The 25,203-nt window shown below is 43.1% G+C and overlaps 1 protein-coding gene across 1 annotated transcript in view; it reads right to left on the reverse strand.

Annotated features, from left to right (window-relative positions):
- Positions 1-13,102, reverse strand: part of LOC124718652 (filaggrin-like) — a 95,268-nt gene extending 82,166 nt beyond the window's left edge. Inside the window, exon 1 of the mRNA XM_047244280.1 lies at positions 12,244-13,102. Coding sequence (XP_047100236.1) covers positions 12,244-13,102 — 859 coding nt within the window. The remainder of the gene's footprint in view (positions 1-12,243) is intronic.
- Positions 13,103-25,203: the final 12,101 nt, after the last annotated feature.

The raw sequence follows: 25,203 nt of genomic DNA on the forward strand, positions 1-25,203 counted from the left end.
GATTGTGGAAGGCCCAGTGGATCAGCACTACTATGCAGCTATCTTAGCGGACCATGTCATTGGTAAGTTGTTGCAACATTGGTTTTATATACACAGATTCCTCAGTCGCACTTCTAGTTCGAGTTTTTCATCGGCACAATGGCATCTACCAACACGACAATGCAGCGTATCACATAGCTGACAGTAGACGAGCGTGGTTTTAAGAGCACCAGGATTAGTTTACCGTACTCCCCTGGCCATCAAACTCCCCGGATTTAAACACATTCGAGATTCTGTGGGACTACCATCACCACGCTGCTCGCGGCATGTTTCCCAACCGAGAAACCTACTGCAGCTTGAAACGTCCCCTTTCAACAATTATACAAGACTGTGCTTAAACTGACACACAATATTTTTTTTAGCGCAACGCAATCTGACTTTCAATAATCCCTACAAACGAATGGCCCTGAATAACATTAAACTATACCTTTCACAAATCACTTACCTCACAAAAATCTTCATTGCTCGAACTACTGCAATACAGCGAGCGCCACTACTGCCAGCTAAATAAAAGATTCAAACTACTGAAGGCACTAACTACTGATAGGCATAGTTAGCAAATGAAAGATTTTGATAGAGAACAAACAATGTTTTTACATCAATAGTGTTCAAAAATGATAATATATATACAGCAGTTCATGACATCCATTCCTACAAATGTACTGTTTCTGATGGACACACGTCCAGATCATCCGCTCTCAAAAATGCGCCATCTCACTTCCCCACATCCACCACTGCTGGCGGCTAACCTCCAACTACACAACGCTACGCGCTGTTCACATCCAACTGCCCAACACTACAATGGCAGACAACAATGCAAACTAGCCACAGACTGCACACAGCACAGCCAGTGGTTTTCATACAGAGCGCTACGTAGTGTTACCAGTAAGAAAACCTAAACAGCCTACTTACATTGCCCCCATGTTCCCCACAAAAATTTTTACGAACTGTTTTGGGCACTGGCCAATGCATATTTGTTAAAAATTTTTCACAATTACAGTAACAAAGAAATCAAATGCACACACTTATTGATACAATGTTGGTCAAAAGCTAAAATTTTCTCACAGTCCATAAAGACAGTCCTGATCATTCACCACAGTAAAATTGCAATGTTTTTTTTTCTCAAAGTCTGAGCAGTAAAAGAGAATGCACACGGAAGTAGTGGATTTCCATGCAGTCTTGAAGAAGTAGTGTTGTCCTTCCAACGGAAAGACAGTCTTGACTCTTGACACGCAGACAGCTAATGACCCACAACAGAGCAAACCCACAGCAGAGTCAGTCGAAGTTGAAGAATGTTGGTTGGTAGGTCATCACAGAGCAGATCCACTGTAGTCCTGGTAGAGTGTATGGTATTGGTGGGCCACCAGAGGTGCAGACCCACTGCAGTCCTTGTAGAGACGGCCAGCAGCCATCTGTTGCGACTGTGCTGGTGCACAATCACCATTGAAGAGTCTTGCGGAGAATATAGAAAGTCCATAAACAACTCACAAACCACTCACAAAGTTTTTGGAATTATCCTTAGAACCAGCAATGCTGTTAACCAGTCCCTTGCTGAAATATCAACACACGTGCAAACACTGTCCCTACTTCTCACATATTGTCCATATACTGTGACCAGCAGAAACGTGTGCAGTGAAATGTAACTTACAAGTTACTTAATTTGATGAACTGGTGTCAATTACAATATTATAACATAAAAATACAATAACAAAGGTACAAAATACATCATTAAAGAACATAACAATACAGATAACATTTGTAGTAAAACAGGCTTGACAAAAGAATAGAAATAAACATGTACATCAGTGTTACAAGAATTATGACATAAGTACATACATAAAAGATGAGAATAACTTTTGAAACATCACCTTCACACATGAGCATTAAAACAAAACAGAGTAAATAATGTTTAAACATCTTTACAAAGTAAATAACATATTATCAGAAAAATTCTACAACATAACTCTTATTAGTTTAACACATCAGGACAGGAAAAACACAAATACACAAGAGTACACAAAAACATAGCAGAATAACACAGGAGGAAAGGACAGGGTTTGTTTTCAGTGTAACATTTGGCACTGCAGTCCAACCCAAAACTTCATTCCATAGATCTTTCGTCTTATTTCAACATTTGTTTCCACCAAAAAATCCAATCCAAGCATGCTTTCTGTATTCTGTTCACATCCTCTTTAAAAAATAGTTTTTCTCCACTGTACACTACTTTTTTTGGCCAAACCATTTCCTTATAGCTTGTCAATGCACTTCTTCCAATTCATCACAACTCGTTTTCTTATATAGCCTACCCTATCTTAAGCTAACTTAAATCTACTGAGCTCAGATGCTAAACTAAGGAACGAGGCAATGCAGCAGCACAAAACAATTAACGCAAACCGCAATGACAAAAAATGCAGATTTTCAAAGTAAGCAGCATTATAGAAATTAGCAAAGCAATTGCAATATTACAACTAATATGAGGCAATGTGCAGCAAACAAGAAAAATAAATCAGTAGTAAACTGGCTTAGCAGAGTAACACAAATTAAAATTCATAAGCACTATGCCTGGCAAACAGCTGCAGCAAATGCAATAACTTATATCTAAACATGACAAAGCTCAAGCAGCAAAAATATTACAGTAAAGACAACGATGCAGATAAGGGAAATGTATATTCACATCTTTATATCTATGTAATTAAAGTGGTGCAGCACAAGAACTAATTCTACAAAATAAATTACCAAGTACTTGAAAAAAAAATTATGTATGCAGTTCCTGTGAAGGGAAATGGCTTTTTGTGCTGCCTCACTTTTTTTGGAATTATGTTATAAAATTATTCTTTACTGGGTCTGTAGACAGAAAATAGTGATATTAGTACATCTATTAATTTTTACTTTAACCAATGCTGCAGTGCAGCTAGAAGCTAGATATTAAACAAAATGAGCAAATCTCTCAACAAGAAAGACAATAGATGTAAAAATGTTTCTCATCATTTCATTAGGCATTTTAGTAAATATCATAAATTAAGAGCTCCACAGTGTAATCATATGTTTTCAAGTTTGAGCGTGTCGTATTTGCGATGCTTTCTACAAATGAATGTCAATAGCGAGGTTAATGGCCTCTTTTTTTTCCACTTGTGCCTCTGAAAGGCACACACTAATGCTTTTTTCCAGGCAACTGTCGTGCAGCTGGGTGCCCGCCACGCAGTACGTGAAGGTCACTTAACTTTCTTAGCGAAATATTTACGACACCAGTTCGCACTACAGTGACAGTCTCAGATAAAGATTTCACAGGTCGAGAATTTGCGTTGCAAATCTGTAGAAACAAAATCCTGTAAATATGTTGTTGTTGTTGTTGTGGTCTTCAGTCCTGAGACTGGTTTGATGCAGCTCTCCATGCTACTCTATCCTGTGCAAGCTTCTTCATCTCCCAGTGTCTAAAAAATTTTTGCCAGCATAGTGATACATTCACGCATTTACATACATTTCATAACTCTTAAAGTACGATTCTCGGTTTCCAACATCCTTTTTCACAAACCAGAGTCCCTAACCACTACTCATTATTCCTTGCTTTACTACACATACACATATTCGTAGACACTTCTTCAATATTTCATCATAATAAATACATAGCATAATCAAATTCCTCATAAAGCATCAGCTTATTGATCATAAACATACCGCAACAGCATAATACACATCTTCATCATAACATCATCAAACCTCAGCCAAATCTCAAAATCATCGTAGCTTCCTTCAATAATTTCAAAACCTAAAAACAATTCTCTGCTCATTTCAATAGTGTCATCTACCTCAAACGTACTTTAAAATCATGATCCCATACCAAATACATAATTCAAAGCTTTCATAGTATTACAATGGTTCCGAAAAAATAAGAACAGTTCACGAAGTACAGACAAAAAAAAAATTTCATAAGTGTGAAGTTATCCAACTGTGTAATTGCGTAAACATATGTCACTGATGTAGTAAAATAAATATTTGTCTCTCTCAGTTAAATGATCAGATAGCTGTGTAAATATGGTACCGATGTATAAGCAAATACCATATTAGCTAGGGCTCCTTCTGCTTGCCACACACATGGTACACAAAGTAAGCGTGTACCCCCCTGAGGATTAATGTAATTATACCCTCACGTGTTACAGATTACAGCAATGGAATGAAATGTATCACAGAAAACTTTCTTTGTAATTAAAAAATCTTTAAAAATAAATGTTTTAAGTACAAAATTAATCACTCAAATACGTGTACTGTAGCGCTAAACTGTGCATCTTGTTGTAAGATAATCTCTGTGGAAGTGTCGTAGTTATCATCCTCAGTAAGCAAAGTTCTGCTGAAATCAACATACTTACCTCATCATAAACGAAAGTGAAATGCTTTGCGTATAGATATCGTAGTTAATACATACCTTACCGTGATCAAGAAAGTACTATAATGTAACGTATTGTTGTGCTACGAAAAAGGCTGTCTCATTGTAGCTATACCACAAAAGTTACTACTAAAACATGTTTTACTTTCCAGAATAATTCAGAAAAACTGTGAAGATATAAAACAGAAACACCGCAAAAGCAACATTGTAAATGGTCACTCATTAGTAGCGTCGTGATAAAATCGTGTAGCTGTCACATAAACCAACCACTGTATCATCTGGTATCTCACAGAAAGTACTTTAAATCCAGAATGTATTATCAAGTAAACCAAAATGTTACATTAAAATCTCATTAGTAGTGCCAGAATATGTTCTAAGTATGTAAGCCTGATAGTCCTTACGTAATCGTGCAACTAACAAGCAAGAATGTACAAATAACAACACTGTGTCGTCTGTTCACTATAACAATCCATTCGTAATTTCTGTTTAAAAATGTTCCCTACGTTCTAGGCTGGATAGTTAACTTCAAAACATTGTTGCATGTTAACAGTTTCTCAGTGCGACAAATTGTACTAGTAGCGTGAAGTAAAATGTTTTATGGCAAAGACTAAGTTAAAAAACAGATTATCTCTCAATAAATGGTTTTACAGGTGAAATGTGGTGCAATCGTTTACCCTTTCTAGCGTGCAGAGTTTCAACTTCAAAGCATTTATCATGTTGTTAAGTGGTGGAGAATTTCTTCCTGAATCGTAACTGCGCGCTGGACCGTTGCGTCTGAAGTTATTCTGTCTCCCTTGATAATAGTTATTTTGGTTCCCATATTGTCTGTTTCTCTGATTGTCTCTGTGATAGTCATTCCTGCGGAGAGGTGATCTTTCCCTGTAATTATTACTACTCTGCCAACGGTTGTCATACGGGTGGTGTCTGTTTTGGTCATGATTTACGTTGTAAGAATAGCCTTGTCGTGTCCATTTATTATTTCTGTCATCGCGGAATTGTGACGGATGTGACCTGTAATTGTCGTGTTCCTGTTTTCGCGTTCCGCGAATGTCAGTGTCAATTTCTAATTCTTGTAAGAGTCCCTGAAAACCTTCAATGTCGTCTTTGCAACGTCCTGCCAAAATAATATGTCGTAAATGTTCAGGTAATCTGATTAAGCAAATGCAGATGAGTTCTGAGGGGCTGTATGGGTTTGACAGATACTGATTCTTGTGCAACATGTCTTCAAAATATTTCACAAGACTGGAAAATTCAGATTGTTCAAAGTGTTTCATCATCATGATGCTATGTTTTACTCGGTCTTGTGTGGCTTGAGACCAATATGCTGAGAGGAAGGCATGATAAAACTCTCCTTCACTGTGACAATCGTGAATGACCGATCGCATTCTTACAGCTTCATCCTCTAAGTAGCCACACATAAATTCTAATCTGTGCTCTAACGACCAGTTGGGAGGAAAACAATGAGAGAATTGTGTCTAACTTTTGAAGATTTTGTCCCATTTGTTTCTGATTTTGTTAAAGTGTTGTGTCTAACTTTTGTAGCCTTTGTCCCATTTGTTGCATTAATTGTAATAACAATGCACTGAAACATGTTCCTCAGTGCTATTCGGCAGTGCATTTCAACCGGCAATATTCGCATTTTGAAAAGCGGAAAAAGATTGTGTCCTGTCATTTCGGATTCCTGAGGCGAGCTGTTGCCGACCGATCGATCGATAATGCTTCCCTGTTCACTATTTGTTTCACTGTCTACGCCATTATTTGCCGCCCGCTCCATTTCCCTATGCACTGTTACCAAATTACTACTTTGAACATTAGTTAATTCATTACTCGGTGGCGCTAACACACTGCTTTCGTCTTCACTGTCATTTCTCAGTTTACTTTGGAGCCTAGTATTACGTTTTACACACGCCATTATTGTCACAGTATTTCACACGATAACACAGAAAAGCACAATTTGAAGAGCAAAGATAGGGGAATACATTAACATAGTACTGAAAATAATATCTAGTTAATTACCAGCGCAGCTGCGAAATACTTTGTGCAAATCTACACGCATGCCACAACTGTTTTACTGTACAAGAATGAAAAACTACAACTACAAAGGAAATTCTCTCTACAATTACGCGCTAGCAATAAACAAAGGCTGCACTACTTGCACAAACTACAAGAAAAAATCAGGAGATTCCAGTGCGGTATCCTCGGCTAAGGGTCAACATATGAAACGTCCCCTTAGAAAAATTGTACATGACTGTGCTTAAACTGACACACAATATTTTTTTTTAGCGCAACGCAATCTGACTTTCAATAATCCCTACAAAAGAATGGCCCTGAATAACATTAACCTATACCTTTCACAATTCACTTACCTCACCCAAAAATCTTCGTTACTCGAACTGCTGCAATAGAGCGAGCGCCACTACTGCCAGCTAAATAAAAGATTGTAACTACTGAAGGCACTAACTACTGATAGGCATAGTTAGCAAATGACAGATTTTGATAGAGAAAAAACAATGTTTTTACATCAATAGTGTACAAAAATGATTATATACAGCAGTTCGTGATATCCATTCCTACAAATGTACTGTTTCTGATGGACACACTTCCAGATCATCCGCTCTCAAAAATGCGCCATCACACTTCCCCACATCCACAACTGCTGGCGGCTCACCTCCAACTGCGCAACGCTGCGCGCTGTTCACATCCAACTGCCCAACACTACAATGGCAGACAACAATGCAAACCAGCCACAGACTGCACACAGCACAGCCAGTGATTTTCATATAGAGCGCTACGTGGCGTTACCAACATAAGAACCTAAACAGCCTACTTACAAGCTGGCCACGGCCCTGGAGTAGGGGTGGCTCTAGACCCCTGTCGATACCTTCCAGTACCTCACTGACTCTTGCTGCACGGCTCGCATAGGTCCTCGCTGCACACAGTAGTAGTTCAGGCTTTTGGCAGGTAGTCATATTAATGTGACGGGGCAGTGTATGTTGATTGATTTTTGAGGTTCTTCAGTCCGAAGGCTCTGCACGGTAGTCTGTCCTGTTCAACCCTTTGTATCTATATAACTACTGAATCATACATCTATCAGGACCTCGTTACTACAGTCAACATTGGATATGAATCAACGATGTCTATTCTCTCTGACCCCCCCCCCCCTTTCGAATTTCTCACTTTTACCAAATTGACGATTATGTCCTAACAAAGTACCCTTCGCTTAGTCCATTTGTCTCATAAATTTGTTTCCTGCATAATTCCATACAGCATCTCCTCATTAATTGTATGATCTCCCCATCTAATCTTACACATTCTTCCGGAGCACAGCATTTCAAAAGCTTCAGTTCTTTACCTCTCTGAGGTGTTAATCGCCCGCGCTTCACCCCCGAAAACGTTTACGCTGCAAAAAAATATTTTATTAAAGTCTTCCAAACTTCTAAATCTATATCAGAAACGCATTTCTTGCTACTGCTTCTTTGCATTTCATATCCTCCGGACTTCGATCAGCGTCACTCATTTTGCAATCCAAATAGCAAAACCCATTTGTTAGTTTTAGTGTCTCCTTTCCCTGCCTAGTTTCCTCAGCATTGTCTTTGTTTTACAATGTGATGAAATTACGATGTCACCGACAAATCTGTCAAAGCTTTTATTTCTTCTGTCTGAACCTTAAGGCCCTCTCCAAATGTTTCCATAGTTTTCTTTAGTACTTGCATAATGTGCAGACTCAATAACAACAGGGATAGGCTGCGACAACGTCTCCATTCTCAACCACGGTCCCCATTTCATGCCCTTCGACTCTCACAACAGAGTAAGTATTTTATTCATCTCACATCGAGAATTTCAGATACTATAGTTCAGTCAAAATTGTCAAAATCAGTGCTAGAAATTGTATAAACTTGGGTTTCATTCTTTTAACCTGTCTGCTGACGTAACTCAGAGTAATATGGTCTCGCTTGTTCCCATATATCTAGGAAACTCACACTAATAAACCACGAAGTCCGCTTTCACCAGTCTGTCCGTCTGCCTGTAAATAATTCGTGTTTGTATTTTACAACCATGGCTCATTAACTTACATAAAATGTAGAAATAGTAGTATGTCATTCTTATTACAATTTTACACACACACACACACACACACACATACAGAGAGAGATGGGGGGGGGGGGGGAGAGAGAGAGAGAGAGAGAGAGAGAGAGAGAGAGAGAGAGAGAGAGAGAGAGAGAGAGACAGAGAGAGACAGAGAGAGAGAGGATCAAAACAGTTTAATTATTTTGAAATTCAACTGTACAAGTACTTTCTTGATTTAGATGTACAGGCTGACAATTATTGAACTATATGAAAAAAAAGTAAATTAGTTACAAACTGCGGCGTACACAGACTTTATTCAACATGTAAACGTCACTACAGATATTCGGATTTAGGTTACGACATGTTCGATCTGCTTGCCATCATTGGCGATGCTGTGGAGCAGAGGAATAGCGAAATTCTTCATGATCCGGTGAAGAGTCGAAACAGCGATGCTGTCTATGACCTCCGAATGGCTATTTCCAGCTGAGCAAATGTTTTGGGGTTATTACTGTACACCGTGTCTTTAATATAGGCCCACAAAAAGTGAGATATGTTCAGATACGGAGAATATGGCGACCAATCGAGGCCCAAGCCAGTGGCTTCTGGGTACCACAGAGCCAGAATACAGTCCCCATGCTTTACATCAAACACTCTCCTGCTTCGATGGGGTCGAGCTCCGGCTTGCATGAACCACATGTTGTCGAAATCAGGGTCACTTTGGATAATGGGGATGAAATAATCTTCCGAAACCTTCTCGTACCGTTCGGTAGTCACCGTGCCATCTGACAACATTGCACCGATTTTTCCGTGACTGGACACTGCACACCACACAGTCACCCGTTGAGGACTAAGAGATTTCTAGATCGCAAAATGCGGATTCTCAGTCCCCCAACTGCGCCTTATTTGCTTATCGAATTGTAAATTGTAAATTTCTGTTAAGATCTGATGGGACCAAACTGCTTAGGTCATCGGTCCCTATGCTTGCACACTACTTAATCTTAAACCCATGCCCGAGGGGGGACTCGAACCTCCTACGGGGGGAGCCGCGCGGACCGTGGCAGGACCCCCTAGACCGCGCGGCGTTTTTCCTTATTGACGAACCCATGCAACTGAAAGTGGGCTTCATCACTAAAGCAAACCGAAGTAAACCGTACCAATACCCATCAAGTCCCACTGCCATCCATGCAGTTTGAACGTCCTAAGGAAAACCTCTCAGAAGCTGTGGCGATTTTATTTCATATAGTTCAATAATTGTCATCTGGTAGGTATTACATGAGTCCACTTGCGGCAACAGCAAATCTGTAGAACGTGTTGAATAATCTGTGCTCTCCGTATACTCAAAACAGAGCCATCACACAGGATGCTGACAGGTTAAAAAGCTTCATCACAAGTTCGCATGAAACGACTGCAGGACTTCGCTGTAGTCTGCTGGTGCTCATCACGATGTGTAAACCGGCGGAGCAGTTTGCAAAAACGTCCGAGGTTATAACTGAGTGTGGGCATATGGGAAGAGATGTACTTAGATGCTGAAAGGGCAGGTTTTTGAGACAGTGCAGCATACTTATTGGTAAGCTGATCCAACACTGGTTTTATATACACCGATTTCTCAATGACACTTCTAGGTGACCTTGTAAATGCTCCAATATCTATTCTGAAAATGGGGGTTATGCTTTAGGATTTCAGCTTACACAGTCCATCTGCTGCATTTGAGTCGTTATAGTTTCATCAGGTTATTACTTTTGTGTGTGGAATGAAGGGACGGAATCAATGCACTAATCAGGATGTCACTAATTTCCTTTACTTAAAGAGAAGTGTATTCTATCTTTTTTAGAGGGAAGTATACACATCCATGACAATGCCGGATCTAGCACTTATAAGTGGAGATATTTCTATTGGTGACTGAAGATGGTGTAATGAACAACATTATATCAGTATTTACTTCATTTGGAGCCGGCCGTTGTGACCGAGTGGTTCTAGGCGCTTCATTGTGGAACCTCGGGGCTGCTACGGTCGCAGGTTCGAATCCTGTCTCGGGCATGGATGTGTGTGATGTCCTTAGGTTAGTAAGGTTTAAGTAGTTCGAAGTCTAGGGGACTGATGGCCTCAGATGTCAAGTCCCATAGAGCTATCTGAACCATTTTGAACAAGATGGAAAAACCAACGTGAGTTTTGCAAGGATTCGGTGTCGGTTTGTTCAGCTTGAGCGGCTCTGCCCTGAATGTGCTTTTCCGTACGTGAAGAGCACTCGCAGAGTTCGAGCGCAGTGTCCTTAGCACGTGACCGGACACCTTCAAAGCCGTCTGCCGCGGGCTGAGAGACGCTCCGCTCTTAAATGTCTGCCCGTGTTGACGGCGGCCGCAGTCCCACCACACGAGACCAGACTAGGCCGCAGCTGAGCGCTGCACACCTGCCGCACTCCTCGGCTGCCCAGACGTTTACTGCCGGCGCGGTGTATTCTGGGACCGCACTCCGCTCCACCAAGCCCGCTGTCTCTCTACCTGCTCTGAGCAAAGTGCATTCCCTGCCCGTCCTCGCAGAGGGCGTCCGCGACCGGCAGTTATCCACGTTTGTAGTTCCTGCTTCTTGTTAAAAGCTGAGTACAGCTAAGAATGTCTACGTAAAACTGCCCTAATTAAAATCCCACTAATAAACTGCGTGACTACCACACTCTATGTCTACTCCACCGACTCCTCGTCGCGCAAGCACCCCAGTACCTTGCTTCAGAGATTAAAAACCTGTCATGTCATCATAATCGAAACACGAGGTCACTCTTATTTGGTATCCTAACTGTGCCCACTCACAAAACAAAAACTTTTGCAAACTCCTTCTCAGTTGCCGCTGTCCGCCTCTGGAACAAACTGCCCCTTACCTTGCGCAAAATTCGATCTCCTGCTGCTTTTAAGAAGAAGTTGAAGCATTTCCTACTATCATCCACATAAAGTTCTCCCCTCATCTGTCAAATAGCAAAGCTAGCGTCTCCTATCTTGCTCCTGAGATGCCTTCCTCTACATCTATCTCTATTAGCCACGCAATCTTCTTTTCCTTTATATTTCCTTAATTATGTTTCATCATGTCTCTATTCTTCTCCTCCCTTCACCATGAGTCTCCCTCATACTCCCTGCTGCCAGCACTCCTATCTAAAATCTGTCTCTTCAATAATGTCTAATTATAACAGTACTTGTAACCTAAGAATATAAACTCTATATGTATGTATTTTTCCAGGTGTACCTTTCAAATTGTTTATTTCACTTTTTGTACTAGATGTAGTTTAACATGCCTACTAAAACAAATGAATGTAAAATAAGTAGAATGCCTGGTTAGATGTAAGAGGGGGCCTGATGGCCCTAATCTTGCCAGGTTAAATAAATAAATAAACTGTGCACGCTGGCCCACGAAACTTTTACTTTAACGCTGTCTGACTTTACCATAAGAACACGTTGACACAGGGATCTGATTTTGTCCATCCCAAATGTGGAAATGTTTTTTATTTATTTTATTTCACTTTGAAAGCCTGCAACTGTGAAAACAATGTGTTTATAATTAACTTTAGTCCGTGTTGCGGCTCGCGTTAGTGCCGTTTCTAGGTTGGTATCGTTTCTTCTTGTGTTCATTGGCGCCACTCCGTTGGCAAGCGTTGTCTGTCCGCTAGTGGCAGCAGCGGTGGTTATCGATATCTAGTAACGGTGGTACTATCTTTGGGGCGACGTTGTGGTGTTTCCGTGTGGTGTGAGTCGCCATTTCGGTTGGGGACTGACGAGCAGCCAGGTCCGCGCAGCATCTTCTGGTTCTGCGGGCGTCTTCTGGTTCTGCGGGCGTCTTCTGGTTCTGGGGGCGTCTTCTGGTTCTGGGGGCGTCTTCTGGTTCTGCGGGCGTCTTCTGGTTCTGCGGGCGTCTTCTGGTTCTGGGGGCGTCTTCTGGTTCTGGGGGCGTCTTCTGGTTCTGCGGGCGTCTTCTGGTTTTGCGGGCGTCTTCTGGTTCTGCGGGCGTCTTCTGGCTCTGCGGGCGTCTTCTGGGTCTGCGGGCATCTTGTGGTTCTGCGGGCGTCTTCTGGTTCTGCGGGCGTCTTCTGGCTCTGCGGGCGTCTTCTGGCTCTGCAGGCGTCTTCTGCCTCTGCGGGCATCTTCTGGCTCTGCGGGCGTCTTCTGGCTCTGCGGGCGTCTTCTGGCTCTGCGGGCGTCTTCTGGCTCTGCGGGTGTCTTCTGGGTCTGCGGGCATCTTGTGGTTCTGCGGGCGTCTTCTGGTTCTGCGGGCGTCTTCTGGTTCTGCGGGCGTCTTCTGGGTTTGCGGGCGTCTTGTGGCTCTGCGGGCGTCTTGTGGTTCTGCGGGCGTCTTGTGGTTCTGCGGGCGTCTTGTGGTTCTGTGGGCGTCTTGTGGTTCTGCGGGCGTCTTGTGGTTCTGCGGGCGTCTTGTGGTTCTGCGGGCGTCTTGTGGTTCTGCGGGCGTCTTGTGGTTCTGCGGGCGTCTTGTGGTTCTGCGGGCGTCTTGTGGTTCTGCGGGCGTCTTGTGGTTCTGCGGGCGTCTTGTGGTTCTGCGGGCGTCTTGTGGTTCTGCGGGCGTCTTGTGGTTCTGCGGGTGTCTTGTGGTTCTGCGGGCGTCTTGTGGTTCTGCGGGCATCTTGTGGTTCTGCGGGCATCTTCTGGTTCTGCGGGCGTCTTCTGGTTCTGCTCACCCGACACTTTTTAGTCCGCTTTTGTGCTCTGGTTGTAACAGGTTGGTCAGATCTCAAGTTGGAGCATGTCCATAATGCCTGTCAGGCGGTCTTTGAAGCTACATGCTGTCATATTAGCGGCGTTGCCGAGTCTGTTTTTCCCGCTGTGATGGTTTTCGGAGACACCTTGTCCAAATGACCTTGCAGCTCAGTTTCGTATGAAAAAACAGAAAGCTCACATATGTTCTTAGAAAAAATGTGCAAGAGAACATTAGTGTTATGTTAAATCGAAGTTGTATTGTACATTAAATGTTTCTTTCCTTGGACCTTGTCCCACTTCAACGCAGGGTCAGCTGTCAGTCTTGTTATTACGGATTTGAGACAGTGTTATTGACAAGGGGGGGGGGCGCGGATGCCCGCCCTGCCGCCACCCTGAACGCCCCCGCCCCCCACCGCCTGGGACGGAAGTAGTGTACCGCAGCTGTCTGCATTTAGTGTAAGCCATGAATTAGTGGCGAACGTCTGCAAATGCATGAGAGTCGTGTAACTGAGCTGGAACGTTGGGACTGAGTTGTTTATATTTCCCCACCTCCGCGTTGCAAATGTTTTGAGTGAAATGCCCAGTCGATGCTCTGTTGTTTTCACGTCAATTATACCAACATTCAGAGTTGTTTAGTTCTCGGGGTTTTGTAAAATTCCTGGGTTCATGTCTCCTTGCTGTGCAGCCTATTAAAAGGATTGCGGACAACTCCCAAATAAATTCCAAAATACGGTGCAGTTTTAATACCAATATATTTCCAGGACTCTGGTGTCCGAGTCTTGTGAACTGTACCGGCTACATCACATGTACCCGAAGTTGACATCAAACGACACAGAGTACACAACAATCAGCCTACAATACATTTGCTCGCAACCCTAGCCAAAAAAACGAGTGCCTCAAGGCGCCTGCTTGACCTCTATTTATACTTTTGTTAACAATTACCTACAATGAAAATTACAATTTTATGTAAAATTACAAGTTAAACCGAATATGAGCTACACATTGCTAAAAATTTACAATCTCAGTGCTGAACAAGGTGAACCTATTTTCAGCTTAGTTACGAGTTAATATAACATTTCCTGACCAATTATGTTACAGGTAACAATTACATTTCTAAATTTGTTTATAACAAATCAACTAGTGCCTGAATTTTAGTGCTGACATATATCGGAGATTCAATTAACATGCTTTATTTATATGTTCTATTTAAATAGCTGTAGTAATTTTATAATGATAGGTTTACTGGTATATCCTGACCTTCTGCTACATTTCTTTCCATTAGTTACAGTATTAATTTCACATTTATATTGTGTTTTTCACATGAGAACAATGTTAATCAGCAAAGCATCGTTTTCGAATTATATGTACACTGAAATAGTGGTTATTTTTGTATGTAATTAGGAAACAGGTCACTTTACAATTGAACAATTATGACTGGTGTTTATCTTTAATGATCTCCGAGGGGTTCTGATAGGTAGAAATAAGATACAGTAACATTTCAGGACCCCACGTAGCTGGATGTGGAAAACCGCTTAAAAACCACATCCAGGCGGGCCGGCATACCGGTCCTCGTCGTCAATCCACCGGGCGGATTCGACCCGGGACCGACACACGTACCCGAGTCTACGAAGCAGTGCATTAGTGTTCTCGACTACCCCGGCGGGTGTTGTATCTTACATCAAATATAGGACGTTAAATACAGAAACATAAATGACAGTTTCTGAATTACAGCAGTACTGACTCATTCTACCAAACGGTAGAGAAATAAATCGAGAAGTTTGTAAGAATCTCACTTGACCAACGACAATGTAAAAGAATGAAAACCAATACGCGCGAGGTGTGTGTGTGTGTGTGTGTGTGTGTGTGTGTGTGAGAGAGAGAGAGAGAGAGAGAGAGAGAGAGAGAGAGAGAGAGAGAGAGAGGCCGGGGGGGGGGGGGGGGGGGAGAGAGAGAGGCGGAGAATACGAAGCACATCAGTATGTTTCGTTGGAGAATAGTGGTAAAAATAAATGTAGGTAGGCATTTCACGTTAGTTACATTCTAATGTAATTCCGTGTCACACCCCTCATTGTTACACCTCCCTAACTGCGCATTATTGTTTATCCTAGGACAGCTCAGATATAAACCAACGTAAGTGTTTTCACGAAACGTTGCAAGTCGTCTGATTACGAAATGTGGTGATTTTAAATTAGTAACGGCATTTTTTTAGTACTTGTATGTATGTATGTCGGTATTGAACTGGGGACCTAGAAACGGCGGCGAGGCTTCGTCCCCGCCGTAGCCCTCAGTGGTTCACAACCCCACAACAGACCATAGCAGTCCACCCACCCCACCGACGACCCACACTGAACCCAGGGTTATTGTGCGGTTCGGTCGCCAGCGAACCTCCCCGGAAACGTCTCTTACCAGACTAGTGTAGCCCCAATGTTTGAATGGTAGAGTAATTATGGTGTACGCGCACGTGGAGAGTGTTTGCGCAGCACTCGCCGACATAGTGTAACTGAGGAGGAACAAGGGCAAACAGCCCGCATTCGCCGAGGCAGATGGGAAACCGCCTTGAACACCATCCAGAGGCTGGCCGGCGCAAGGGACCTCGACACTAATCCGCTGGGCGGATTCGTGCCGGGGACCGGCACACCTTCCCGACCGGGTAGCAGCGCGTTAGACCGGGCGGCTAGCCGGGCGGGCCACTAATTACATTCATTTCATGTCTGGAAAATTTCTTTTAACGTTTTCCAGCTCAGTATTGCAGTACTTCCAGTGGTTCACCCTTGTCAAGCGATGGAGTGGGCCGTTGTAGTAGGTGTTCCATGTCCTGGATTTGACCACAGTCGCATTTCCTGTCCCCTTCGTCTTTGAGGCGCCATTTAACTAGATTTGTTTTGACTACAAATCTTCCAGCACCTCGTACTGCCGCCGGGAATCTCTTGTGAGGCACGGCGGTTCTATGGCGGCTTACGTAGTTACGTACTAAGGAATCACTTCCCATATGTACGTCTGCCATGTCCACACGAAGCACCATATAGAGGCGACACTCATCGAAGCTTTCTTCAATTTTTTTATGTCCGCTCGTGTAAAATTTTTCGGGATTCAGGATGTAATAATCCAGCCGCTTTATGTAGTTTCTCAAGTGGTGTGGGTACAACCGCTCACTTGACGAAAGGTCTGTTCCTAAAGACTGGAAAGTAGCACAGGTCACACCAATATTCAAGAAAGGAAATAGGAGCAACCCACTGAGTTACAGACCCATATCTCTGACCCCAATTTGCAGTAGGATTTTGGAGCATATACTGTACTCGAACATTATGAATCACGTGCTAGAAAATGACTTATTGATAGACAGCCAACACGGATTCAGAAAATATCTTTCTTTTGCAAAGCAGCTGGCTCTTTATTCCCATGAAGTAATGAGTGCTGTTCACAGGGAGATTCCACATTCCTAGATTTCTAGAAGGCTGTCGATACCGTTCCTCACAAGCGACTATTAATCAAATTGCATCCATGTGGAGTATCGTCTCAGTTGTGTGACTGGATTCATGATTTCCTCTCAGAGAGGTCACAGATGATAGAAGGTAAATTATCGAGTAGAACAGAAGTGATACCTGGCGTTCCGCAAGGTAGTGTCATAGCTCCTCTGCTGTTGCTGAGTTACATAAATGATCTGGGTGATAATGTGAGCAGCCCGCGTAGATAGTTTACAGATGACGCTGTAATTTACCGTCTGGTAAAATCATCAGACGATCAATTCCAGTTACAAAAAGATCTAGAGAGAATTTCTGTATGGTGTGAAAAGTGGCAATTGGCACTAAACAAAGAAAAGTGCGAGGTCATCCACATGGGTTCAAAAAGAAATCTGATAAATTTTGGATATACGATAAATCACACAAATCTAAGGGCTGTCAATTAGACTAAATACCTAGGAATTACAATTAAGAGCAACTTAAATTGAAAAGACCACAGAGATAATATTGTGGGGAAGGCGAAACAAAGACTGCGCTCTGTTAGCAGAAGACGTGGAAGACGCGACAAACCTACTAAAGAGACAGCCTACATTACACTTGCCCGTCCTCTGCTGGAATACCGTTGCGCGGTATCGGATCCTTACCACGTAGGACTGACGGAGGACATCGAAAAAGTGCAAAGAAGGGCAACCCGTTTCGTGTTATCGCGAGTTGGGGTGACACTCACTGAAACAAAGTCGGTATTCTTTGCGGCGAGATCTGTTTACGAAGTTTCAATCACCAACTTTCTCTTGTGAATACGAAAATATTTTGTTGACACCTGCCTACGTAGGGAGAAACGGTGGTCATAATAAAATAAGAGAAATTAGAGCTGGAACGGAAAGATTTAGGTGTTCATTTTTTCCACGCGCCATTCGAGAGTGGAATGGTAGAGAAGTAGCATTAAAATGGTTCGATGAACCCTCTGCAGAGTAACCATGTAGATGTTGATGTAGATGTTTCATGCCGCCTGTTAATCAATGGCCGTAGCTCGTCGTGTTTGGTCAGAAGACCGTCAACACTCTCTAGATAGATAAATAAATAAATAAAAACCTGACTGAAGTCTTCACCAATGAAATTTGAAGGATGTCATGCGGCATTCGCCGCACAGTGTACAGTAACAAAAAATAGAGGAGTAACAAAAAATAGAGGAGTAACAAAAAATAGAGGAGTAACAAAAAATAGAGGAGTAACAAAAAATAGAGGAGTAACAAAAAATAGAGGAGTAACAAAAAATAGAGGAGTAACAAAAAATAGAGGAGTAACAAAAAATAGAGGAGTAACAAAAAATAGAGGAGTAACAAAAAATAGAGGAGTAACAAAAAATAGAGGAGTAACAAAAAATAGAGGAGTAACAAAAAATAGAGGAGTAACAAAAAATAGAGGAGTAACAGATACGCAGAACGGAAAAAAAGAAAAGATGAATTCGACGATTACTGTCAGACCATCGAAATTAAACAGCGTTGGGTGTGGTGAGTACTTGGATGAGTGACCGTCCGGCTCGTGTCAGGCGATCTGGGTGGCTAATTCATTCCCTCAAATTTTCCAGAATGTTCTTCAAAACATTCGAGAAGAATTGTGACATGACATGTTGTCATCCAAAAAAATCCATCCCAGTTTGGTTGCAAATGGCCTCCAAGTACCCGAACATCACAATTTCGAGTCACTGATCGGTTCAGTTGGACAAGAGTACCCAGTCCGATCCGTGCAAACACAGCCCACACCATTACGGAGCCACGCCAGCTTGCACAGTACCTCTTGACCACTTGGGTCTATGACATTGAGAGGTCTCCAACCCTACCATAAGCTTTTACCAACTGAAAACTGGACCCATCTGACCAAGCCACGGTTTTCCAGTCGTCTAGCGTCCAACCGATACGGTTAGGAGCGCAGGAGAGGCGCTGCAGGCGATGTAGTGCGGCTAACAAAGGCACTCGCGTCGAGGTGTGCTGTCGTAGCCCATTAACGGCCACGGATACGCTCATCGTACCTCCCACACTGATTTCTGCGGTTGTTTCACACAGTGTTGCTTGTCTGTTAGCACTGACAGTGCTACGCAAACTCCGCTGTTCTCGGTCGTTAAGTGAAGGGCACCTGCAACTGCGTTGTCTGTGGTCATGCCTGAAGTTTGGTACTCTCGGCACACTCTTGACACTGTGGATCTCAGTTCCCATCGTGCAGCTGTAATCATGTCTGAAAACTTTCCACATGACTCATCTAATGACTGCTCCACCAATGCACTGCCCTTTTATACCTTTTGTACGCGATACTACCGCCATATCGCTATCCCATGACTTTCCTCATCCCAGAGTAAATTTGTACATTACGATCTCCTTTCTGAAAGTACGACTGTAGTGTAGCCTCGTACGGAACTGAAACAACGAGTCAGACGAGAAGATCAAATGGTTCAAATGGCTCTAAGCAGTATGGGACTTAACATATGAGGTCATCAGTCCCCTAGAACTTCGACCTACTTAAACCTAACTAACCTAAGGACATCACACACATCCATGCCTGAGGCAGGATGCGAATCTGTGACTGTAGCGGTCGCACGGTTACAGACTGAAGCGCCTAGAACCGCTCGGCCACAACGGCCGGCAAGTAGAAGATTTCGAAACTTGTCGCTATATGAGAGTAGCGAAGATTAGGTCGGTTGACCGATTAATTAGATACCAAGTACTAAACTGAATTGGGGAGAAAAGATACACTGGCATAGACTGACTTCCAAGGAATAATGAGTTATCAGGCACATCTTACAGTATCAATGAACCGACAATCGGGAATATGACGGGGTAAAAACTGTAGAGGGAGACAGAGATTCGAATACAATAAGCAGGTGTTATTCGTAGATGAAGAAGAGTAGCTTGGAGAACTGCATGTAACTAATCTTCACGCTGAGAACCACATCAACAAAGCCAACTAGCCTCTTGCATTCCAATACTTCAAGGCAGTAGGCGGAAAGAGCCGGAGTAGACCAGATAAAACGGCCAGCTAACTACAAGGATATGTCGTGCAACTGTATTGCAGCTGCTTCCAAGGACAGAAAACTGCTTTAATTACTGGTGAATCTTCCGGAATGTATGGTCTCGCAACCTTTTCGTCCAGAGTTGCGCTGGACATCTTCGGAGGTGCTTTGAGTTTCGCTGAGTCTTGCAGTCTGACGGGTCGGATGTCGGAGAGGGACATAAATACTGTGAAAAAGGGACGCGGTGCAATGTCACAGATGATGGGTAGAGATAATACTTCTCAAAGACAGAACTTAACTGTGATTGATGAAACCTCTGACGGATTAGCTGACAAGATTCATCAACGAAACGAGGAGGACCTACCACATATACATATATACGCCGCAAGGAACGTTGAGATATGTGACGGAGGGTACTTTACGTAGATGTTTCACTTCCCCTCCTTCCTGTCGCGAGCGTGTGGGTGCTATTCTGTCATTCCGCGCAATGGATTAATCTGAGGCTCCTGCGAGATGCAATTTCCACCCCCACACTACTTCAGAAGTCAGACGCTCCTAACGTTCTAAAGAGAAATGCCTGAAAAACTTTCAGCAATAAATACCTGCTGGAGTCGTCCACTGTAAGGAAATGACACAAAAATTCAAAAACATTTTCTATGTAACTAGTGGGATACTTGGGTACTGGAGTAGTGCTATTTAGTGTAACAAAAACATGAAGCTAACGAAAATTATTTCATTTTGCAAAGATTCTGAGAAATCACAATGACACTTTTAGTTATGAACTGAACAATTTATTTCCGGGTTCTTTTCGGAATGTGAAGTTACCTCTTAAGGATAGGATTCGCTAATGAAATTTCTATACAAAGTTTAAGAATGGCTGAGAGCCGCGGCTACTCGAATAATTATCCGTTAGAATGTTGCTAGGTACGGTCGAGGCTGTCGCGTGTGAAATGCAGTGAAGTGTATTGTTGTGGAGTAAATATGGGGCTCGCAATAGCTGTAGCGCACAATACCGTAAGCTGCGATGACTGCTGTCTGTGCCACTCGCTGCTGACAAATAAGATAACTCTCGTTCTGTCTGGATTGACCTTCGCCAATCAAACTCTGCCTACGCCTTGACGAAGTCAAGGACTCCTATTCGCCCCTAGTCTACCTATTGGCGTGGTACACCTGTCAGATAACCAGTCCACCGTGATGCCACTCACAAATTCGTACACAGGCGTTTAACTATAACTCTGTCTGTTCACACCGCACAATGAGTGTGTTGGCCAACACAGTGAACAATGCTTAATCGCAAGGACTCAATATAGAGTCGCACTTCGATTCGCTCTTGACAGAGGTGCTCTCCCAGTGAAGTACTGAGGAGAGACTTGTTCCTCACTCCAAGAGCGACAACGGAATGGCGCCTCTCCACTCCAGACCTGAAGGGGCATATCTTTTGGTCTCTTCCATTACTCCTTCAGCTCAAGGCGTCAGGAATATCGTCTGCCAATCAGCATTGCTCTTCTAAAATGGGAGAATGACGTTTCGTTTAAGGCGACCAATCCAGAAATCTGTAGCTTTGGCGTTTGCTGTCTCCCTGTGAAAAGCTCTGAAACTCCATGCTATATTTGTAAAGAACGCGTAGGCTGGGCGCTCCCACACAATCTAGCGGAATTTGCTTTTAAGCCGAACACGGGGTTGTCCTTTTACTCGGGCAAACGCTGTCTACTCTACGGGCGGTCGCTGGCCGACGTAGATAGGTTGGACCGACCTCCTGGCGTGCGGTTGCTCTCCCGAACTAAAAGCTCCTGTGACCGTCGTGTCTGGAATGTGTGTGTGTATGCCAGCGTCGAGTATTTCAACCATGGTGCACTTACTTGTTATTTGCATACCGTTCACATGAATTCATACAACATTGACTTTATCTTATCGAGTTTGGATTCGAATGAAGCGTCTTGATGTGCGGAATATGATTGTGAGGGCGGAATATGTAAGCAATGAAGGTCAGGAGACAACGACGTCTGACACTGTTCCAGTTACCATTAGGAGTAGTTTCCAGGAAGAACGACTGCGGGTAAGCCTCCGTGTGGGATCGAATCTCTCTAATTATATCTTCATGGTATTTTAGCGAGATGCATGTAGGAGGCAGCGACATATTTGTTGACCCTTCTAAGGACGAACGCTTCTCAATGGTAAATCACACCATGAGACAAAATGCCTCTCTTGGAGCGTCAGCCACTGGAATTGGCTGAGCATCTCCGCGACGCTTTCGAGCTCACTAAATGGACCTGTAACGAAATGCGCTGCTCTTCTTTGTATCTTCTCTATTTCCTCTGTCAGTCATGCCTGCTATGGATAGTAGGATGACGAGCGCTGTGCAAGTGTTGGTCGATCGACTGTTTTGTAAGCGACTTGCTCTGTTGATGGACTGCATTTCCTGAATATTCTTCTAGTGAATCTGTCTGGCGTCAGCATTACCCGAAATTAACTACATGTGGTGACTGTAATTCCAATCCCGTCGTACACATACTGTTCGATAATTTATGTAAGTAACTGCATTCCGCTGATCATCTGCTTTCATCTAGTCACACGACAACGGTTTTTTGTGGGTGTATCCGCCATACGTTACATTTGAATATGTTTCGTGTCAGTTCCCAGTCCCTGTAAGAAGCGTCAGTCCTCTGCAGGTCTTTTTGCAATTCGCCAAAATTTTCCAGCTTTTCCACTACTTTGTATACAATTTTCTGCGTTATCTACTCGGTTGTTTACACTTACTGTGAAAAGTGATAGTCCTATAACTCTCTCTTGGACCAGACCCGAAATAACTTTTGTACCCGATGGCTCGTCTCCTTTCAGAATGACATGCTGTACTCTATTAAGATAGTAACTGTTTTCGAAATGACTGATACCAATGATGACCATGCAGGTTCTCTAGAAAGAAATGAAATTAATCGAAACCCTCCTCTGCCAACAGGTGTTGTTGATATACCTCAATGTGGAAAGCTGAAAACGTGTGCCCCGACCGGGACTCGAACCCGGGATCTCCTGCTTACATCCCACCGAGCGCACAGAGGACAGTGCGACTGCAGGGACTGTCTCGCGCACGCCTCCCGCGAGACCCACATTCTCACCTTACATGTCCACACACTACATCCATAGTGTCTCTAGAGAAGCTGCATGGTCTTCATTGGTATTTGTTCTCTCAGAACAGTTACTATCTTCATATACTTAAAGGCTACCCGGCCATTGACCTCCTTCCAAGTGACTCACCATCGCTGCCAACAAATTTTTACCCCCCCCCCCCCCCCCAGTGGAGGATTATGAAAGACGTATACATTACCAGCGATGGGCGAGGCATGACAGAATCTCTGACCAGAGAGTAGTTTATCGTTAGCTGTTGCTAGTTTGCGCTTGACCGCGCGAGTCGACAGTAGTGTGTAGCGAGTCGGCAGTAGTAGTAGTCGGTCGACAGTAGCGAGTGGACGGTTGTACTGAGCGGGAGTCGGGATGCGTCGGCGGTGAGCTCTTCTCGCGACTCTGGTCAGGATTCTGGACGATGAGTATTGTTGTAGAAGGTAAAGAAGCAGCATTGCGCATATCTAATAATGTATGTTAATTGTAATTAATTTGTTCAAAAAATGCCCCAATAATAATTTTTTTATAAAGTAACTCTTTTAAAGAAAAACATTCATTTCAATTTAAAGAATATTTCCTATGCATTTCCTCCAAGAATAAAAAAAAATATATATATACGCCAGCATTGCACGAAGCTGTGTCGAAGAATGTATAATTAAGAGCAAATATAGATGCAGTTTTTATTGAAGTAAGAATTTTTGTTTTTTTTATTCAGAATACAGGGCCGAAGGTCAGCGCTGCTGTCCTTATAAAATTTATCAGGTTACAGAAACTTTTTTATTATTTTTGGTATTTAGAAATTTTCTATTTCGAACTTGACGTTAAATGAAAAATGAATTTTGTGGGAATATTAAGTGTGAATGCATTCTTTGCATAGAGACTATAAGTCGGAGCCAATTTTGTTCAGAGGTTACAATATATATAAAAATTCATTTAATTTAATAATTGTATTGGGAGGTTACACTTGGCACATATTTTCATTTTCAACGATATTTGTGGGGAGTTTACATTTGGCACAATATCATTGACTTCATTTCTGTGGGGAGGTTACACTGGGCAAATATCCTTTAGGACCATTACGAATGTAGGTTGTGGACAGTTGGGCATGTGGGTCTCACGGGAAGCGTGCACGGGATAAGTCCCTGCAGTCGCTCTATTCATCTGTGTCCTCGGTTGTGCGTTTGGCATGTAAGCAGGAGATCCCGGATTCGAGTCCCGGCCGGGGAACATATTTTCGACTGTTCCCATCGAGGTATATCAGGAACACCTGTTGGCAGCTAAGGATTTCGATTAATTATCATTTCTATGTTGTACTCTGTTTGCGAGAAACTCTCCGCTCAAGTCCCACAGTTGTTCGGATACTCTGTACGGTCGTGTTTTGTTCACTAGGTGACGGTGCAGAACTGTATCGAAAGCCTTCCGGAAGTCAAGGAACATGGCATCTACCTGGGTGCCGGTATCTACCGCTTTCTCGTGGACGAACAGGGCGAGCTGGGTTTCACACGTGATTGTTGTCTTCGAAACCCATGTTCATTCCTATAGAGAAGATTTTCAGTCTTCAGAAATATCATAGTAAGCGAAAACGAAACATGTTCCAAACTTCAACTGACCGACGTCTGGGATACAGACCTATAGTTTTGTGCCTGTGTTCGGCGACGCTTTTTGAAAACGAGAATGACCTCCGCTTTTTAGCAGTTGTCGGGAACACTTTGCTCCACCAGCGACGTATCGTACACTGCTGCTAGAAGACGCGAAAGGTCTTTCACATATTCTATGTAAACTCGTATTCGTATCCTGTCAGATTCAGTGGTCTTCCCTCTGTTGAGCGGTCTGTGCTGCTTTTCTATCACATTCTCACCTCTGAAGATCTCCAGCGCAACTCTGCACGATACGTGAGGAATGAAAAAGTTTCGCGGACCACGATCATACATATACATCTACATGGTTACTCTGCAATTCACACTGAAGTGCCAGGCAGAGGGTTCATCGAATCATTTTCATACTACTACTCTACGATTCCACTCTCGAATGGGCGTGGGAAAAAGGAACACACAAATCTTTCCGTTCGAGCTCTGGTTTCTCTCATTTTATTATTATGATCATCATTTCTCCCTATGTAGGTGGGACTCAACAAAATATTTTCGCATTCGGAAGAGAAAGTTGGCCATACAAATTTAGTAAATAGATCTCGCCGCAAATAAAACTGCCTTCTTTCAGTGACTGCGACCCCAAATCGCGTATCATATCAGTGACACTCTCACCCTATTGCGCGATAACACAAAATGAGCTGCCATTCTTTGCACTCTTTCGATATCCTCCGTCAGTCCTACCTGGTAAGGATCCCACACCGCGCAGCAATATTCCACAACAGGACGGACAAGTGTAATGTAGGCTGTCTCTTTAGTGGGTTTGTCGCATATTCTGCCAACAAAGCGCATTCTTTGT

Source organism: Schistocerca piceifrons, chromosome 10, assembly GCF_021461385.2.
Source record: "Schistocerca piceifrons isolate TAMUIC-IGC-003096 chromosome 10, iqSchPice1.1, whole genome shotgun sequence".
Taxonomy (NCBI): Eukaryota; Metazoa; Arthropoda; class Insecta; order Orthoptera; family Acrididae; genus Schistocerca; species Schistocerca piceifrons.